At 35.3% G+C, this 21318-nt stretch overlaps 4 protein-coding genes across 4 annotated transcripts; 3 read left to right on the forward strand and 1 right to left on the reverse strand.

Moving 5' to 3' along the window:
• Window positions 1–2841: 2841 nt before the first annotated feature.
• Window positions 2842–9124, reverse strand: LOC11418154 (uncharacterized). The gene is made up of 4 exons (XM_003604447.4): window positions 8570–9124; window positions 6477–6989; window positions 5058–5567; window positions 2842–3441 (listed from the first exon to the last, which is right to left on the reverse strand). The coding sequence occupies exons 1-4, from the start codon at window positions 8993–8995 to the stop codon at window positions 2923–2925; spliced, it is 1968 nt and encodes a 655-aa protein (XP_003604495.2). The 5' UTR covers window positions 8996–9124; the 3' UTR covers window positions 2842–2922.
• A 4812-nt stretch (window positions 9125–13936) lies between these two features.
• Window positions 13937–14976, forward strand: LOC112421345 (glutathione S-transferase T3). Its single transcript, XM_024782791.2, has one exon. It carries the CDS (start codon window positions 13981–13983, stop codon window positions 14974–14976), a length of 996 nt encoding a protein of 331 aa, XP_024638559.1. The 5' UTR covers window positions 13937–13980.
• Window positions 14977–15471: 495 nt separating this feature from the next.
• Window positions 15472–16833, forward strand: LOC112421346 (uncharacterized). Its single transcript, XM_039833812.1, has 2 exons — window positions 15472–16425; window positions 16822–16833. Exons 1-2 carry the CDS (start codon window positions 15472–15474, stop codon window positions 16831–16833), a joined length of 966 nt encoding a protein of 321 aa, XP_039689746.1.
• Window positions 16834–18186: 1353 nt separating this feature from the next.
• On the forward strand, window positions 18187–21283 carry LOC25491400 (glyoxylate/hydroxypyruvate/pyruvate reductase 2KGR). The gene is made up of 2 exons (XM_013599304.3): window positions 18187–18743; window positions 20493–21283. The coding sequence occupies exons 1-2, from the start codon at window positions 18321–18323 to the stop codon at window positions 21009–21011; spliced, it is 942 nt and encodes a 313-aa protein (XP_013454758.1). The 5' UTR covers window positions 18187–18320; the 3' UTR covers window positions 21012–21283.
• The last annotated feature ends 35 nt before the right edge of the window (window positions 21284–21318 follow it).

Raw genomic sequence — 21318 nt, forward strand, 5'->3', positions numbered from 1 at the left:
CAACAAAATATCACTTATCAAATAAGTTAATTAAATTCTAGAAGAACAGACTCTAAACTCAAATAAATAAATAAATAATTAAAACAAATAATTCAAAGAGGGCGTTACAGGTACCTATATCACTGTTACTCGTTTCGTACCCGTGTTTTGAAATCGGAGAAAACTCAATCTTGACACCAAAAATCACATAGACTCAAGAGTGTAATACAAAAAAATATTAGAGTCTTCAACTCTAATAGACCCGTGCGACAAAGGTTGTTGAGTTGGTGACCTTGGTTTGATTGCTATTAATTTTGCTCGAATCATCATAATATTCACATGAGAATTGTTGAAGAGAAATGCTACTTATAGCGAATATGTTGTCCCAAAAAGATTCCGAGCACACAAAAGTTGACTGTGTGGGGAAATAAAACAAACGGTGTCGAAAAAGTTATAAGAGACAACAGGGCCGTTTCCGACAATTTGGAGGCTCCGTTGTAATCTTGACAATTCTAATTTAAAAAGTATTGAAAAAAAATAATCAACTACACTTATAGTGACAAACATATACTTTTTTAGTTAAATATACGAGCAATGGTTCAAACATAATTTTTACCACCAATAAATAGACATTTACCTACGGAGAATGTATAATTGACAATAAAATAGTTGAATTCTAGACTTTTACCTACGAAAAAATGACATTTAGTGACGAATTTTGTCCGTAGGTATAAGTTTTTTTCCTTCCTTTTTTTTCAAATTTTGCGGCCCTGTGTCGAGGGCCTTGATGCACTTGCACAGAGCTGGCCATGGGAGACAATGATTTTAGGTTGTGGAAGGTACTTCCTCCGTTGTCAATTATAAGCAAATTGTGATTGTTTAGGTTTATTCAATTAATGATGCATGTGGTTCATAATATAGATCACATACATCATTAATTGAACGAACATAAAAAAGTGCAGAAGCTTTTATGAGGTGATGATGTGGTCAAGATTAGAGTTGTTGTATATGACCAAGTTGTTAGAAGGGTGGAGTCAAAAACCATTAGGGAGCAATCGATAAGAGTTCAACAAAATCCTTGATGATTTGGTGAACATTGAAGTGAAAATTTAGGATGAAGACAAGAGTCTACTATAGTTGTGTGCATTATCTCTATTTTTGAGCACTTTAACGATATCATATTTTATGGTAAAGAAGACGCTGTCATCTTGGAGAAAGTTCAAACGATGTCGAGAACCAATGGATTAACCAAGTCTAAGGACGTGAAGTTATATGATAGTGGCAAATATTTGAATATCTCAAAAGGTAAAGGTGGGAGTAGTGGAAATCGGGAAAACTCAAAGAGTGGTCAGAAGTCGAAGTACAAATGCTTCAAGTGTGATAAAACCGGCCACTTTAAAAAGGATTGTCACGAATGGCGAGACAATGGTGACTTCATACAATTTTTAGTTTCCTTAGAGATCGACTATGAGGATATAGGGACTCTGGGGTGTCATGTTGGGAGAAGGAAATAGTTGAAGTATATCATAGTGGAAACAGTGACGCATGCAGGTTGGCATTCATGTAGAAATGATATTCGTCTAGAGATACGTTAAACACTCAACTTCAACTAGAGAGGTGATTCGGTGATTCTAAGAATACTCAAGATCATTATTGAGAGGCGGTGATCAAAATGCTTGGTTAGCTCTTAAAGGGAGCAATCTGTTGAGTTTTGCAGGTTACACGATGAAAGGCATGATGTATGTACGCTTTGGAAGTTTAGGTGGAGAAAACTAAGCTTGAGGTGGAGTCTTCCACCGATAGGAGTAGTAGGAGACAAATAGCGACACTATAGTTTAGGTGGAGAAAATTAAGCTTGAGGTGGAGTCTTCCACTGATGGGAGTAGTAGGAGACAAATGGTGACGCTAGAGTTTAGGTGGAGAATACTAAACTTGAAGTGGAGTCTTCCACCGATGGGAGTAGTAGAAGACAAATGGTGACACTAGAATGGTATAATTATGGAGTTCTTGTGTGTTATTCTCTAGTTGAGAGCAATTTTTTTTCAAGAGAACGAAATAGATTCTGGGGTGAAGAAGGTATGGAACAACTTAGAGGCAAGTGAAGATACCTCAGATCGTCGACTTAAAGGAACTATCAAAGTGTTGTATTTGTATGCAGAAAACGCACATTCTTGACGAGGGTCCTTATCTCTAATCATTTTGATGCTCTAATTGTAGGAACTATCCAAGGAATCACATTTTTCAGAATATAAAAAATAAGGACAAGGTCATAGAGAGGTCGGGGACTAGTGGATTTAGATCCAACACTGCTTCTCCGTTTCACTTCCATGCTCTCAACTTAATGTGACTCCCAGGATTGAGCTTGCGACCATCGTTCTGCCGCCTACTCCTTTACCGAAAAGAGGTCATGAAGTTTCTTTGACATCCTAAACTCAAGGTGGATAAAAGAATTAGTTGGCCAGTCTAACTTGGCGGTTGGCACCGGGGACTAGTATGCCTATTATTTGGGCTGCCCTCCTCCAATCTTGGAGAGGACTATGGAGATCATCCCTCATGTCGAAATCAATAATTTGACCAATCTAGGCCCTGTTGGTCAGAGGATACCTTCGTTGAAAACTTTTCTGTACACTATACTCTAACAATTCCATGCAACTGAGCAGTAGTTCATGAGCTACGATAAGGTCTATCATGGACAAGCATCTTTATTAAGAAACTCAACCAATTCAATTGATTAATCTTCAAATTTATAAATGTCCATCGGGATCATCATCATTTCAAATTATTTTGGCATTTGCTACTTTGATCACATTGTGGTAGAAAAATTCCCGGCTAAAACATCAGGCATATAGTTCAGACACATTATAGAAAAACCTAAAAACATGTTAACATAAACCATAAATAATTCGTGAATAACATAAACATAGTTCAATAGAGTCATGTAGATTAAACCAAGGGAGTTAACAGTGGCTTTCCAAGGAAATGAGCCTCCAAGTTTCCAAGAACAAGGTCGGCCATGGCAGTTCTAGTTTCTACCGTGCCACTTCCAACATGAGGCAGCAACACAACATTTTCTAGCCCAAATAGCTCTTCGGGAACATGAGGCTCGTTTTCAAACACATCAAGTCCAGCTCCACCCAAACGACCTTCAAGCAGTGCAGAGACCAGCTCTGGCTCATCAACATGCTTACCTCGACCGATGTTAATTAGGAAACCCTTCGGACCAAGTGCATTGATGACCTCCCGGTTGATGATGTGATGGGTTTCATCTGTAAGAGAGCAGGCAACGACTAGTATGTCGCAGTTGGATGCTAACTCAACAACATTTGGATAGTACTTGTATTTTGGTTCCTGCTTTTGAGTTCTAGAATAGTAACATATTGAACAATTAAAACCTTCAGCTCTCTTCGCAATTGCTGTGCCAATCCTTCCCAGCCCAATAATGCCAACCGTTTTACCAGAGAACTGCAAAGACACAATTAATTTGTCGTTGGAAAATGGCGGGGAGGAATACTACATGAGAATACATGTAACCGATTTTAATGAGAAGTATGGCACAATTATATGATTGAAGTTTTGCAAACCTTACAGCATGATAAATCACTGTGTCACATTTTAAATGTTTTTAACCGTTTCTTGAAAGCTTACAAACTGTAAATATTGAAAAATAGGTGGTTTTGTCAATCTAAGAAAATTGAATTGGGATTCATGCTGAGAGGTGCAGATGATATTCACGCTCTGATATGTATGAATTATGTTAATAAAGTTGTGAGTTACATAACTATGACAAACAGTGGAGATAAAAGATCTTAAAAGTGCAATACTATACTCCGAACCTTTATATTGTGGCAAATAGTGAACAAATGCTGTCACAATTGTGACTGTGATGCCGCTGTGATTACATCTAAAGCTTTTATATTGCAGCTGCAGTTGCAAACCATAATTTAAAACTATGTTCCTACTTAAAACGTTTTTAGTGTAAGTTTGGATTGAAAGTGAGAATGGTGGAATAACTGCAAGCTGCAACGATTTTGGTGGTGAAAACTACAGTTCAAAGTCTCAACAAAATCACAGTACCATTTTGCCAAACTCAACATCAATCCAAATATACAATTAGTTTGTTTCCACATTGGTTTCACCACTACTACCTTTTCATTATATTAAGAGTCGCGACCCGCAATATGACCATAAACGCAACGAGACTTAAAACAAAAAGCCATGGTTATTCTCATCAATACTATTAGACCACAATTCTTCACAATATCAAATCCACAAAAGAAAAGCAACATCAGTTTAGGAACTTGGTTATAGGATACTTTAGCTTTTGCTTTTTGGTGTATATAGAAGGAGCACCATCCCTATAACAAACCACCAAGCATTTTTTCTTCACTCTAATTCTCTCATTGATCTTCATCAGTCAATAATTAACCACACCACACTGTGAGTGCCAAAAATCCGATTGTAAGATTATTCCTTCTATTTACTAATGCTAAATCATTCTAGTTATTGAATGGCCTTCAATTTGCTAAAACATAATTTTGTATGCAATTGAACTCAATTTTCCTATCTAGAAACGTTAGATCATGCAAGTTAGATAACCATGATGAAATGAACAATGAAGATAAAACTTTTTTAAGTCTTGTAATGTCATTCCAGAGACCTCAAACTTTATGACTATGCTCCTATACCTTAAACATTTTTAGAGCATGTTTGTATTGGCGGTAAGATTGGTTAAATCACGATGAACTACCTCGATTTTGACAAAAGCTACAATGACTTGTGAGTTTCTACAAAATCACGGTACAACTGTTACCTTGTTAAACTCACCGCCAATCCCAACATACAATCAGCATGTGTGTTTTTACATTGGTTTCACCACTACTGTTTTGGCAAAAGCTACAATGGCTTTGGGGTTTCAACAAAATCACGGTGCCACCATAACTTTGTCAAACTAGTAGTTTTTCATAATACTATCAAGAATCGCGTTACAGCCATGATCATGACACGACTACGACCATGATCGTGACAAGGCTTAAAACAAAAAACCAATATGATTAGAAAGTTGGGTATTATGGTTTTACCTTAGTGGTCAACTTATAGTCACCATGCTTCCAGTCTCCACTTCTAACAAATCGATCACATTCACAAATCCTCCTAAGAAGTGTAAGCATCAAACCAATAGCTAAATCAGCAACATCATCAGTCAACACATCAGGTGTATTCGTCACACAAATCCCTTTCTCCTTACACTTGTTAAGATCAATCTTGTCAACACCAACGCTGAAGCTCGAAACAATCTCTAGATTTGGCAGTGCATCAATGAGCTCAGAATCGGCGCCGCAGGATCCGTTTCCCACCACCGCACGGATCAACGCGCCATGTTGAGTTAAGAATTGAGATTTTTGCGGGTAATCACATATGCGGAAAAGGTTGTAGCGTTTGCTGAGTTCTTGTTCTAAGTAAGGGAGTACTTGAGCTACGAGGAGAACATCTATGGATTCCATTAGGGTTAGTGTTTTGAAAAATGGAGTTGCATATGGTTGGATTTGGTGCGTTAACTGGTGGAATAAGCACACGAAGACGATGCTGATTCATATAGTAACATTAATTTATAAAAACAAAAGTTCTTTTATAATAACAACAATATTCTATCAAAAGAAACCATAAGTTGTTTTTAACTCTGTCATGTTTTATTATTTTTGTTTACATGAGAAAAGTCAAACCAAAAAGAAAAACTAAACGACACACATGATATCAGCTAAGAGGGGCATCCTGCACCTAACTGATTAATTAAATGTTCAATTTTGTTAATGAATCATGTTGCTAGGGAACGAACAAATGAATGAAGGTGGTATTCTTATTTTATTCTATCACAAAGTAATGTTTATTTTATCAGAAGGAAAAGAAAAGACAACAGAAGAAACACTATTTGTGGAGGATGAGAATTTTATATCTTCAAAGTATCAGTATTACAATATTAGCAGCCCCAAATTTAACTAATCAATCTGCACATATTGATGTTGAATAAAGCTATATTGATTCCAAAACACAGAGTATATGACAAAATTCTAATATGTATATAAAAAAAAGGATCAGAATTCACTACACTTAAATACTGGTGCAATCACCGCAGATAAAATAACTGTTTCAGAATTTTTATATTTATATCTGACAAACCTGCTCCATACGTACCATATTATTTGTTAGTTGATCAATAAATTTGAAGCCAACTTAATAACGTAGTTATTTGAACATGTCATTTCTTGGCTAAAGTTCAACCAAATCATGATTGATATTCAGATTAAGATGTCACACGATTAAGATGAAATGATTTATTCTTTACAACAATTGTTGAAGCACCAATATAGATATCTGAAGCTCTCACAATCAATCAATTCCATATCACAAGAATCCTTAATTGATGATGTAACATCAAATTTTCTGGGTCAATGGCCAATCAATCATATGTCCATAGTTCAATAGAGTCATGAAGCTTAAACCAAGGGAGTTAACAGTGGCTTTCCAAGGAAATGAGCCTCTAGGTTTCCAAGCACAAGGTCAGCCATGGCAGTTCGAGTTTCAACCGTGGCGCTTCCAACATGAGGCAACAGTACAACATTTTCAAGCCCAAATAGCTCCTCAGGAACATGAGGCTCGTTTTCAAACACATCAAGTCCAGCTCCACCCAAACGACCTTCAAGCAGTGCAGAGACCAGCTCTGGCTCATCAACATGCTTACCTCGACCGATGTTAATTAGGAAACCCTTTGGACCGAGTGCGTTAATGACCTCCCGGTTGATGATGTGATGGGTTTCCTCTGTAAGGGGGCAGGCAACAACTAGTATATCACAGTTGGATGCAAGCTCAACAACACTTGGATAGTACTTGTATTTTGACTCCTGCTTTTGAGTTCTCGAATAGTAGGATATTGGACAGTTAAAGCCTTCAGCTCTCTTGGCAATGGCTGCGCCAATCCTTCCCAGCCCAATAATGCCGACAGTTTTCCCAGAGAACTGCAGGGAAAATACCAGACAAAAGAAAATTAATTTCTTGTTGGAAAATGGATGGGGGGAATACTGCATGGGAATACATATAACCTCCCTTTTTTGTGGTACAAACATATAACCAATTTTAATGAGTATGACAATTATATGATTGAAGTTCTACAACCCTTAAAACATGATGATGGATCATCGTGTCCAATTTTAAATGTTTTTCACTGTTTTCTGAAAGCTTACAAATTGTAATTATGGAAAAAAATAAGTGGTTTGTCAAACTCGAGAGCCTGTGCAAACAAGTAGAACTTCTGCAGATTCATAAAAATATGTCCAATAAGATCATTGTGTCGTAAGGAAAAACAAGTCAAACTTCTGCAGACTCGATAAAAATATCATTTTTTAAGTGAAAACAAATGTCATAAGCAAAAACATTTAGAAACCAAGTCGTCCAACTCGGCCAGTTTCTGGGATGTACCCACCATGATTGAATTCATATCATGTGATTTAACTGAGATTCACATCTCCCAACTCCATGAGATTCAGCAAATTGAATTGGGATTCATGATGAGAAGTCCAAAAGAGATTCACACTCTGATATGTATCAATTGTGTTTGATATCGTATCAAATCAAGATGTTAATCACATGAATCGTGAGATAGTGAGGACACTTGAGTATAAATTTGCGATTCTAATCAAGAGTATGTATGAACGAGTCCATACAACTTCAACTGAGTGCTAAATCAAGAGTTTGTATGAAATTGAACACAATTTTCATATCTAGAAACGTTAACTCATGCTTGTCGACTTGTGTGTTAGCTAATCATGATGAACAGTAGAGATAAAGGATCCTAATAGAGCACTACTAGTACTATGCTCTGAACCTTGATATTGCAGTAAAATGAGGACAAATACAACCGATGTAGCCACAATTATGATTGTAATGCTGTATGCAGCCGATGTAGCCACAATTGTGATTGTAACGTCGTTGCAGAGACCTCTAAAACTTATACAATGTGATTATAGTAGTGCCCGCAATTTCAAACTATGTTCCTATCCTACCTAAAACATTTTTTGTGCATGTTTGGATTGGTGATAAATTTGACGGAATCAGATGAACTGCCGCGATCTTGACAAAAGCAATAAGTTTCAACAAAATCACACACCACTCTGACTTTGCCAAACTCATTGCCAATCCAAACCATAGAACTGTGTTAGTACATTGGTTTTCACCACTACTATTTTGACACTAACTACATTACCTTCAAAGTTTCAACAAAATTACAGTGCCACCGTGACTTTGCCAAACTCACAGCCAATCCAAACATACAATCACGGTGTGTTTCTACATTGGTTTCACCAAAGCTAATTGTTTACAATATTACGTAAGAAAAAAAAAAAAAAAAAAAAACTTTTTTCAGGTATCTGGTCTATAACTTATAGACAGGATACATCAGTTATTATTCAATGAGTCCGAAAAACAATTTTTACTTATATCTAAGACCGGAGCGAGTATTACGATTGGCAATATGATTGTAATCGCCACAAGACTCAAAAAAGCAAATCAATTGAGAAATTTGGTGGTGATTAGGGTTTACCTTTGTGGTCAATTTATAATCACCATGCTTCCAATTTCCACCTCTAACATAACGATCACATTCACAAATCCTTCTAAGAAGCGTAAGCATCAAACCAATAGCCAAATCAGCAACTTCATCAGTCAAAACATCAGGTGTATTCGTCACGCGAATCCCTTTCTCCTTACACTTGCCAAGATCAATCTTATCAACACCAACACTGAAGCTCGAAACGATTTCAAGCTTCGGAAGTGCTTCAATGAGGTCAGAATCGGCACCGGCGAATGCATCTCCGACCACCGCACGGATCGACGCGCCGTGTTGAGTTAAAAGTTGAGATTTTTGTGGGAAATCCCATAAGCGGAAGAGGTTGTAGCGTTTGTTGAGTTCTTGTTCTAAGTATGGGATTACTTGATGAGATACAAGGAGAACGCCAATGGATCCCATGATTAGGGTTAGGGTTTTGAGAAATTGAGTTGCAGAGGGTTCGATTCAGCTACGAGGATGGTGATGTGATGATTCAGATAACATTGTTTTTTTTTTTTTTTTTACAAATATAGTAATATTTGCATTGAAAGTTGTATAATCAATGCATTTGTCTTTTTTAACTTGCAATTTTTACTTTTGGTTTTCTTAACCAAACGAGGTTAACAAGACCTTTCTGTTTTTAGAATTTATTGAAACAGTAGAATGTTTATTTTTATTTTTGGTGGTGTTCTTTTTTTTGACAAGTATTTTTGGTGGTGTTGTAAAATGTTTATTTTAATTCTTGATTTTTTTAACCGAACAAAAAAGTAAAATGTTGTTTATTTTCCTCCTCTCCTAAGAGACAAAATGACAAAACAATACCATAATATCCTTTAAAAAAAACAAGGGTTAACATGTCTTTACCCTTTTTAACATAGGTAATTTTCAGTTTTTCTCCTGTAATTTCTTTTTATTTACCTCTGTACTTTTTTTTCTTTCAGAATACCAACTAATAGATCATTCGAAAACCTTTTTTTTTTTCAGAAATTTTCGTTTTTGAATGACCTATTAGGGGGTAAATAATTTTTTTTTTTACAAATGGATGAATAAAAAATTTTACAGGGAAAATCCGAAAATGACCTATATTACAGAGGGTAAAGACTTATTAACCCAAAAACAATACCATAATGGATCACTTTCATGTTAAATGAGCTATTTTTTTTTTTTTATGGTGTTCGGGGTTTGAACCCCAGACTTCGCATATATTATACATTATCTTTACTCAATAGGACATCAAATTTTACTTTTAAAGAGTATTGTCGATTGTCTTAGAATTTCTTATAATTTTAAGCACCGATCTAAACCATAACATTCACCTAAACTAACGTACATCGAGTGGAATATTTAGATTGAACCCGCAACACCATAGAAAATATTTGATTTAACAATGTCGACATTGTTGATTAAGATAAGTCTTACAGATATAATACAATATTTTTTATAGATAAAAATTTAAATGTGTTGAGTATATCCGCTCTCAAGGGGTAAGACAAATCTCAAGCCTCGTGAAAGCAGGCCGATAAACTGTCTTGATAATGAAAATTGAACTCACATCTTTGCATATGTAATTGATCAACTCTAACTTGAACGTTTAAGTGTTTGCAGGTATACCATCCTATACAAAATAGCAACACAACCATCTGTCACATTCGATCAACTGTGGTTGTCATCTTCTGTGCGGCCATAAGATATTTAGGTTGTGCAGATGCATAAGGCCCCATAAAATTTGGGGCACGGAAATTGTTTTTTATAATTTCAAAAGGTATGTAGTTTAAAAAATTATCATAATATATTTTATTTAACATTTCTTTTTCAATAGATATAAAGTCAAACAAAAAATAATTGAGACCGAGAATAAGAGACGAATAGAAAGAAGGTGCACAAACATTAAAAAAGGAGTGCGAGCAACATTAAGAAAGGAAACTACTACGCTCATTCTAGAAAATTTCAATGTATTACAGTAGATCCATACAAATTTTTTTTTTGACAAGCCAGTAGATCCATACATGTTTTTTAATTTTTTTCTAAAAAAAAATACATATTAATTCAATATTAACCATAGTTTAGAATTTCAAATCACAAAAGTCAAACTTTCGTTGAAACTACAAATGTAAAAAACAAACTTCGCTATGTCATTACTGGTAACTATATATACATATATACTAGTCAAGAAAAAATTAAAATTTGCGGCCTAAAAGAGGAGCTTTATTGATCAAATGGTTGAGGCGACGCTCTAATTTTAGTATCGATATGACACTCAGAATCTCAATACGCCTCCCCTAATAAAACAAAAAATGTCTTGACGACTTTGCATCTATATCTATACTTCTAATAAAGGAAATATATATTTTTTTTTTAAACATAGTTTTTTTTTTTTTGTGTAGCTTAATTTTAATATATATTTTAGTACAAATTTTTAATATATTTAAATTAGCCTCAAACAATTTTACTTATGATTCAGGTGCTACTATAGCCTATAAGTGCGTCTTTGTACCCTTAACAATTCATTTTTTTTTTTTACAAATTTAAATTTAAGTATACATCATAATTTAATAAACTAAAAAAATTAAGTCCTCGTGAACTTAGCTCAGTTAGTAGGGACAATACATAATATATACAAGGTCCGGGGTTCCCCGACCACCACCAAAAAAACTAAAAAAATTAACTACAAATGTTAGCATATCTTTTTCTAAACCATTTTTTCTTGAGTATAGAAATTATAAAATTCAAATAAATGAATTAAATTAAAATTGATATAATACAAATTGAAAATACACATGCTCTTCTTTATGCTTGTATATTATACAATAGGGATATACAATTTGGTTCTAAAAAATTTCTTATGACACGATTTCTTCTTAATAGATAAACGAAATAACAATAACTGTTGAAAACTCAAGGACGCCACACAAAGGAACAAACCAAAGTGTAAACTCTAATCACTCAAGGACGCCACATAAAGGAACAAACCAAAGTGTAAACTCTAGTCACTACCTTTTTCAATTGAGCTGAGATTTGTGGATCGCAAAGGCACGATATATATTTTTGAGAAATGTTAACATGTGTCCTTAAGACACAAGTCAATAAGTCCAAAGTAGAAATATTTTGTTGTAATCAATGCATTTGAATTTAATTTATTTTATTTTTGATTAATTGAATGCACAAAATATAAGAGAATGTTTCTACTTTTGGATTGTTTATTAACATGTTCCCTTAGGACACAAGTTAGCATGACCCTATATTTCTTGGGATAATAATCACTTTGGTCCATAAATGTGTAATGAATAGTCAAAATAGTCCCTCAATGTACCAGAATTTCAAAATAGTCATTGATTGTGCATTCTGTTAGTTAATATAATCCTTGACACTAAAATAATAGGCTTAATACATGCTTTGGTCCCTTAACTTATTTTTATTTTGGTTCCTTAACTATAAAGTGTCTCAATTTGGTCCCATAAGTTTTCCTCTGTTTACTAATGTAGTCCTCTCCATTAGTTTTTTAATGTCTAATTTTTTTTATGTGATTTTAACCATTTGATTGCATGTCCATTGTATCTAATAGTGAACCGTCAACACCTAATTTTATTTTTCACTTTTCATCATCTTCTCTCTTCCTCCTCCTCATGTCTTAATTAACTTTTTTTTTCTTTTCAAAAACCTAAATCCATCTATATACATAACTATAGTTAATAGTGAAGAGGTGTGAACAGAAACCAGACACAACACACACTTTACCCTTTAGGTTCTTGTTATTTGACACTTTCATTTCAGTGCTTAAACTCTATCGCTTTACCATTCAACAGTTGAAGAAGTTATAGATATGCTTTTATCTTCTTCCTCTTTTCTTAACACTAGCCTCAAACCCTTCACTTTTCTTCCTCCAAAACCTCGTTTTAATTCTACAGCATTCAAATATGGAATATTAAACCAAGTTTTGCCAACCCATTTTAGAAAGATCCACAACCATGATTTTTGTCTTTGACAACAACAACAACAAACTCATCGGAAAATCCATAGATCTTTGATGAAATTAGAAGAGTGTAGAAAATGGATCTCTGATTTCTGGAAGAGAGAGGGTTTGTTGTTGTTGTTGTCACAACCAATGGACTTGAATTGGGTTGTGTGTTTGTTGTTGAGAAGAGAAGAAAACATATTGGAGAGAGTAAAGAGAAGGACCAAGAGAAGATAAGGAAGATAAAGAGATAATGAATTTGATTTGTGTTTTTTTTGGGATTTGATGTTGTTGCTATTGTTGTGTTATTGCTGTGTTTGGGTTGTTTTTTAATGAACTGGTACAATTTTTAATAAAAAAATTATGGATTTGTGTTGTGAATCATGGAATCTCAGGGGGATAAAGGTCATAGTGATCAGCTAGAGAGAGCATAGTAGTATTCATGTGGAAAATAACCATAGAGACTCATAGGAGAATCAATAGATTTGATAAAAGATAATGAATGAGTACAATAGTGTTCCTATATATAGAGATTAGTTTGAGTAACTAACTCTAACTAACTTCTAACCAAGCTACTAACTTTAGTTTACCTATCAACTAACTACAGTTGATTATTCATACTCTAATAGTTTGTAATGAACATTATGAACAAGTTGATGATTTTTGTGTTTTCTGAACAAGTTAATGTTGTTGCTGGTTTGGGCGTGTGGAGAAGAAGAAAAAATTCTGGACTGCTATGAAAATGGAGGAAAAATTATGTTGAAGATGATTAAGACTAGCTACAATGGGGTGTTGAATATGGGATTCAACATGTTGAAGCCTTGCAATGGAGGGTGTTGAAAGAAGGAAAAATCTGAGTTGGAGGAGGGAAGTGATGAAAGAGTTCAACTAGTTGAATCCTGCCACGGGGGACAGCTGTTGCGCGCGGATTTGCCATGCCAGGCGCGTGCGCTACACGCGCGGACAGGGAGAGTGGGCGACGCACACGCGGAGAGAGAAGAGAGGAAATGGATAAAGCAAGACACATGGCATTATGTGATTGGCTGCTTGGATTTTTATCTTCTTAATAATTTGGACTCAATTATTTCATTGCAAATAATTTTTTATTTTATTTTTTTTACCAAAATTCGTAATTTTTTTTTCTCTATAAATAGAGACTTGGATCATTTGATTTGGACACAGAAAAAAAAATCAAGTTTTTCACTCTCTTAATCTTATCATTAGCTTTGTATTAGCCTTTCTTTTGAAGTTTTAGTGTTTATTTAGTGAAATGGATCCCACTAACAATCAATTCAACACCCAAAATTCTTCTGATTACCATTTTAGCTACCAAAATCCAAACAATTATCAACACCCAAATCAATTTCCCAACCAACATCCTCAAAACCCAAATCAATTCCTCAACCAACATCCTCAAAACCCAAATCAATTCCCCAACCAAAATCCTCAAAACATGTCTAATTTTGGTTTTGCCTCAAATTTCAATCACCCATCCTCTGTTCCAAACAACTTTAATCCATATTTTAGATCTATGATGGGATATCCATCTCAAACACCCCCATTTAATGGTTATATGCCAATGGTGAATGAAAATTTTCAGAGTGTTGGTGAATATCCTGAATTTTCATCACAAATAAATCGTGGTGGAATGACACGAGATAATGAAGTTGCTCCAACTCCAGAGGATACAACTCCAAAGAGCAAGAGAAACCAACAACCATCATGGAACACTGAACAAAATTTGGTGTTAATTAGTGGGTGGATAAAATATGGAACATGCAGTGTTGTCGGAAGAAACCAGACAAGTGAAGCATATTGGGGTAAAATTGCTGAGTATTGTAACGAGCATTGCTCATTCGATTCTCCGCGCGATGTAGTTGCATGCCGAAACCGTTTTAATTATATGAACAAATTAATAAATAAATGGGTTGGTGCTTATGATAGCGCTAAGCGTATGCAAGGAAGCGGTTGGTCGGAAGATGATGTTTTCAAAAAAGCTCAAGAATTATATGGATGTGGGAAGAATGTTCAATTTACTTTAATGGAAGAATGGCGCGCTCTCCGAGATCAACCACGGTATGGTAGTCAAGTGGGAGGAAATGTTGACTCAGGAAGTAGTGGATCTAAGAGATCTTACGAGGACTCTGTAGGATCTAGTGCTCGTCCAATGGGTAGGGATGCAGCTAAAAAAAAAGGTAAGAAGAAAAGCAAGGGCGAGACATTGGAGAAGGTGGAAAAGGAATGGGTTCAATTCAAAGAATTAAAAGAGCAAGAGATTGAACAATTGAAAGAGTTAACTTTGGTGAAACAACAGAAAAACAAGTTGCTGCAAGAAAAGACTCAAGCTAAAAAAATGAAAATGTATCTAAAGTTAAAGGACGAAGAGCATCTCGATGACCGGAAGAATGAGCTGTTGGGGAAGTTGGAGCATGAGCTGTTTGAAAATTAATTTTAATCAAATATTTGTTTGTATTCAGTCAACATTATCAGTGTTGTCTAGTCTCGACTGTTTGCTTTAATATTTGTCAGTGTTGTCTAGTCCGTAGTGTTTGCTTTAATAATTATCAGAGTGTTGTCTAGTCCTCACTGTTTGCTTTAATATTTGTCAGTGTTGTCTAGTCCGTAGTGTTTGCTTTAATAATTATCAGAGTCTTGTGTAGTCCTCACTGTTTGCTTTAATAATTATCAAAGTGTTGTCTAGTCCTCACTGTTTGCTTTAATAATTATCAGAGTGTTGTCTAGTCCTCACTGTTTGCTTTAATAATTATCAGTGTTTGCTTTAATACAATACAATAACTTATTTCGAATCCGTTAGTGTCGTCCACACAATGTACTTATATATAGGGACTCATGTCTACTTCCAATATCACAAATCTCATTCCTATCTATTTCCAATATCACAAATCTCATTCCTATCTACTTCCAATATCACCAAAGACTATCAATGGATCCTTTTGATATCGAAACCTACAAACAAAAACGTGATATTGAAGACACTTATATCGTCAACCGATTCATTCAGCGTCGAAAAGAATTAGAGGAAGGTAGTGGATCTCGTAGTAGAAAATATCTAAATAGAGATCATGCAGCGGCAAACCAAAGACTCATTGACGACTACTTTGCCAATGAGCCTACATATGACGATGCAATGTTTCGTCGTCGGTACCGGATGCAAAAGCATGTTTTCCTTCGAATCGTTGGAGGCCTTTCAATTACTGATAACTACTTCACCCAGCGAGTTGATGCCGCCAACAAAGAAGGTATATCACCGTTAGCAAAATGTACCACAGCAATGCGAATGTTAGCATATGGCGTGGCAGCAGATGCGGTCGATGAATACATCAAAATAGGAGGTACTACAACATTGGAGTGCTTACGTAGATTCTGTAAAGGAATCATACGATTGTATGAGGAAGTGTACCTGAGAGCACCAAACCAAGATGACCTTCAAAGAATACTACATGTTAGTGAAATGCGGGGGTTCCCAGGGATGATCGGGAGTATTGACTGCATGCACTGGGAGTGGAAAAATTGTCCTAAAGCATGGGAAGGTCAATTCACCAGGGGGGATAAGGGAACCACCACAGTTATTCTTGAAGCAGTTGCATCTCATGATCTATGGATCTGGCATGCCTTTTTTGGATGTCCAGGAACGTTGAACGATATCAATGTTCTAGACCGGTCACCGGTGTTTGATGATGTGGAACAGGGAAAGGCTCCACGCGTGAATTTCTTTGTGAATCAACGTCCCTATAATATGGCATACTATCTAGCTGATGATATCTACCCTTCTTATCCAACTTTCATCAAATCAATTAGACTTCCTCAAAGTGAACCTGATAAGTTATTCGCAAAACATCAGGAGAGCTGTCGGAAGGACATCGAACGTGCTTTTGGAGTGCTTCAAGCTCGATTTAAAATCATCCGTGAACCAGCTCGCTTGTGGGACATAGCCGATTTGGGTATCATCATGAGGTCATGCATCATATTGCATAATATGATTGTTGAGGATGAACGAGATACATATGCTCAACGTTGGACCGATTTTGAGCAATCTGAGGGAAGTGGATCTAGTACAGCGCAACCATACTCGACCGAGGTGTTACCCACTTTTGCAAATCATGTGCGTGCTAGATCCGAGTTGCGTGATCCAAATGTTCATCACGAATTGCAAGCAGATCTAGTGAAGCACATATGGACAAAGTTTGGAATGTTTCACGATTGAAGATGATTTGTATCGTACTAAGTAAATTACTTGTGTGTTGTGTGCTTGTTTGTTGTCTTGCATTTTAAGCTATTTGTGTGACCCGTACTTAGTTTGTTGTATTGCATTTTATTTATGTTAAGAAAATAAAAATAAATTATTTAAATAAATTTTGTTTTTACAAAAAAAAAATTTGTTAAGTGTTTCTTCATTTTAATTTAATTATAATCGATAATTGTAATTTTATGTAATTATAAAAACAAAAATATAAAATTAAATAAGAATAAGAAATAAAAGGTGGTGGGGTAGGGTGTTGAATGAAAAAACCATTGGAGAGGTAAAAATTGAATGGGTGTTGAATTAAGAGAGAGAAAATGATGTGGAGTGTTGGGAATTGAAAAAGTGGGTGTTGAAGGTTGTTGAATATTTGTTACCATTGTAAATGGTCTTAAGAAGAGGATGAAGAATGGAGGAAAAATTAGTTGTAAATGGTACACCATAAGATAGAATAGACATGCACAATCCAACGATCCTCTTTTTAATCAAAATATCAAATGGTTAAAATTAAAAAACTTAGTAAGGTCTATGGTGGACCGCCTATAATGTTGGTCGACCTTAGACATTTAGTGTTAAAAACTGACGGAAAGGACCAAAATGGTAAACAGTAGAAGAGTTATCGGACCAAATTGAGACACTTTATAGTTAGGTGATCGAAATGAAAATTAAAAATAAGTTAAGGGGACTAAAACATGTATTAAGTCAAAATAATATCTCAATGCTCATAATGACTCTTTACTTATAAGGACTAAAATGCCAATAAGTAAGACAATCCACAACATAGCATCCTAAATTAGGTGCTTACATTTATTTCATATGTCCACATCACTCATTTTACGGTAATACTTAATAAGCACCATTTTTCTCCAACCCAACACCTCAAAATAAATTATTAAATAGGTCCCACAAATAATTTTATATCATTACATTTTTTACAATATTTATTTATTTTATTAAGATTTATTAAATGAGACCCATGAAAAATGAAGAGAGAGAGTGCTTTCATAGCCACCCATCTCCATAGCCACCCATATATTATTCTCCACAATGGGGGTGCCTATTTAATGTGATGCTAAATAGGTGAAGCACCCCACCGTTGTGGATGGTCTAAGTACTTGTACATACTGATATGACAATATGTAAGTATATTAAAGGACTAATATAAAAATATTAATGAAATATTTTAACATCTGAAACTATTTTGACTAACGAATTGCACAATCAACGACTATTTTAATTTTTTTATACATTATGGAGTATTGTGACTACTAAATTACATATTGAAAGACCAAAATAACTATTACCCTATATTTTTTGGTATTGACTATTTTGGTACATTGATGGTCGCATGTTGATATGTTTAAAAATGTTTTATTGGTATTTTGTAAAAATAAAAATAACAATTATAGTTCTCGCGGCAATTTTGAGAACATAAAATAATTCAAAAAAAATTAACATTCCTGTCCTGCTCCTGCATCTTCGTGATCCCAATCGAACTCTCTGCAACTCAATTTCTCAAAACCCTAACCCTAATGGGATTAATAGATGTTCTCCTCGTCGCTAAAGTAATTCCATACTTAGATCAAGAACTCAATAAACGCTACAATCTTTTCCGCATTTGGGATTTCCCACAAAAATCTCAACTTTTAACTCAACACGGCGCGTCGATCCGTGCGGTGGTCGGAAATGCAAGCGCCGGCGCCGATTCTAACCTCATTGAAGCGTTGCCGAAGCTTGAGATTGTTTCCAGCTATAGCGTTGGTGTTGATATGATTGATCTTAACATGTGTAAGGAGAAAGGGATTCGCGTAACGAATACACCTGATGTGTTGACTGATGATGTTGCTGATTTGGCTATTTGTTTGATCCTTACGCTTCTTCGGAGGATTTTGGAATGTGATCGATTTGTTAGAAGTGGAAATTGGAAGCGCGGTGATTATAAGTTGACAACTAAGGTAAATCGCTAATGATTAAGTTTCTATATTGATGTTGCTTTTTATGATGTTGATATTGTGAAAATTTGTGGTCTAATTCTATGGGTTTGTTTGGCAAGTTCCATTTTTGAGGTTATAGTTTATTGTTTATATGTCTTATAAGTTCATTTGACTGAAAAGACATGTTTGGTAACAGTCACTTTATTGCGAGTTTATAGCTTATTTTTACTAACTTATAGCGTTTTTTGATAAGCTAATTCAAGTAGCTTATAGCTTATCATTATATATCCAAATTTTACCCCTGTATTCTTAATCGAAAAGAATTAGATATATTATTTTTATGTCATTTCATATTTATAAGTTAATTCAACTGGTAAATTTACCAAACACTACAAATTTACCAGGCAGAGTGTATTAAGTCTTGTTGTGTTTAGGGTTTTATCACATTTCACGATTGTTAATATTGTGAAAAACTAATAGTGGCGAGTTTGACAAAATCACAATGGCAGCATGGTTTTTGTTGGAGCTCTAGCATTTGCTAAAATCACGACAGAAACAGTTTTAGGTCAGAACATGAATTAAAAATGTTTTAGGTAGGAGTTTTAAATTGTGGTTCGCAACTGCAGCCATAATAGAAGAGTTTTGGAGCTCTCTGCAGGACTGCACTGGCATCACAATGATGATGTTAACTGCATCGGCTGCATTTGGTTGCAATATCAAGGGTTGGAGTATAGTAGTGCTCTATTAGGGCCTCTTTATCTCCTCTCTTCATCATGGTTATCGATCTCGCAAGTTGACTTGTATGAGTTGATGTTTCTAGATTAGAAAATTCAGTACCATACAAACTCGTGCTTTAGCAAACTCTGTTGAATTAATACGAAGCATAGGGCCTTGTTCATATATCATACTTTGAGTTTATACTCAAGTAGGTGAGTTTGATAAAAAGACAACATAAGAATCAATATCATGTTATTCATTGTAGGGTTTCTACATTTTTGTTCCCTCTCAGTGCTTCCCTGCAAAATGAAGCTGGATTTGCCATTTCTGAATCTCACATAGTTAGGAGTTGTGAATCACATGAATTGCATGGTTTGAGTTCAGTCATGGGTGCATCCCAAAAACAAACCACCTTGCGTGACTTGGTTTTAAAATGTTTTTGCTTATGTCATTTGTTTTTACTTAACAATGTGATTTTTCATGATAATGTATCTTATGATTCATAATAAGATTCAATTAATTTGGAAAATAAGTTTTCATATTCACAATTTAAATCTCGATTTGATAACCTTGGTTCCCGCCTTACCACCCAAGACCTACTCAATTGTTCACTCCTTTTTTGGCAATCTTCCAACAACCCCCAGTAGAAACATCTGTCTAGTGATCCAATTCACTCATGAAGAGTCACCACTGCATAAAAGCAAACCTGTGGTGCTGCTCTTGCCATTAATAGGTTCTTTTAACAATACTTTTATATTTGGTAAACATGTCGAGTCTGCAAAAGCTGTACTAGTTTGCGCAGACTCTCGAGTTTGACAAGCTACAGATATTTCAATACTTACAAATTTGTAATCTTTTATAAAACAGTGAAAAACATTTAAAAATTGGACGCAGTGATCTATCATCATGTTGCAAGGGTTGCAAAGCTTCAATCATATAATCGTGTCACACTGTTCATTAAAATTGGTTATGTGGATTCTCATGTCGGACCCTCCCCCTTTCATTTTCCAACCTGAAAATTATTTGTTTTTTCATTTGGTATTTTCGTTGCAGTTCTCTGGGAAAACCATTGGCATTATTGGAATGGGAAGGATTGGCACAGCAGTTGCCAAGAGAGCTGAAGGTTTTAATTGTTCAATATGTTACTATTCTAGAACTCAAAAGCAGGAACCAAAATACAAGTACTATCCAAGCCTTATTGAGTTAGCATCCAACTGCGACATACTGGTTGTTGCCTGCCCTCTTACAGAGGAAACTCATCACATCATCAACCGGGAGGTCATTAATGCACTTGGTCCGAAGGGTGTCCTAATTAACATTGGCCGAGGTAAGCATGTTGATGAGCCAGAGCTCGTCTCTGCATTGCTTGAAGGTCGTTTGGGTGGTGCTGGACTTGATGTGTATGAAAACGAGCCTCATGTTCCCGAAGAACTATTTGGGCTAGAAAATGTTGTCTTATTGCCTCATATTGGAAGCGGCACGGTAGAAACTCGGGCTGCCATGGCCGACCTTCTTCTTGGAAACTTGGAGGCTCATTTCCTTGGAAAGCCACTGTTAACTCCTTTGGTTTAATCTGCATGCCACTATTGAACTATGGACATAAGATTGATTGGCCGTTGACCTAGAAAATCTGATGGAATGGCCTCCATTCAGTTACATCATCAATTAGTGACTCTTTTGATGTGGATTTGACGATTGTGAGAGCGTCAGATATATTGTTGCTTCAATGATTGTTGTAAAGAATAAGTGAGTTCATCTTAATCGTGTAACATCTTATTCTGATTATCAATCGAGATTTGTTTTGACTTTACCCAAGAAATTATCTGGTGAAATAGTTTTCGTTATTATGTTGCCTTCAAATTTTATTGCTCAACTAATA

Source organism: Medicago truncatula, chromosome 4 (genome assembly GCF_003473485.1).
Source record: "Medicago truncatula cultivar Jemalong A17 chromosome 4, MtrunA17r5.0-ANR, whole genome shotgun sequence".
Lineage (NCBI taxonomy): Eukaryota > Viridiplantae > Streptophyta > Magnoliopsida > Fabales > Fabaceae > Medicago > Medicago truncatula.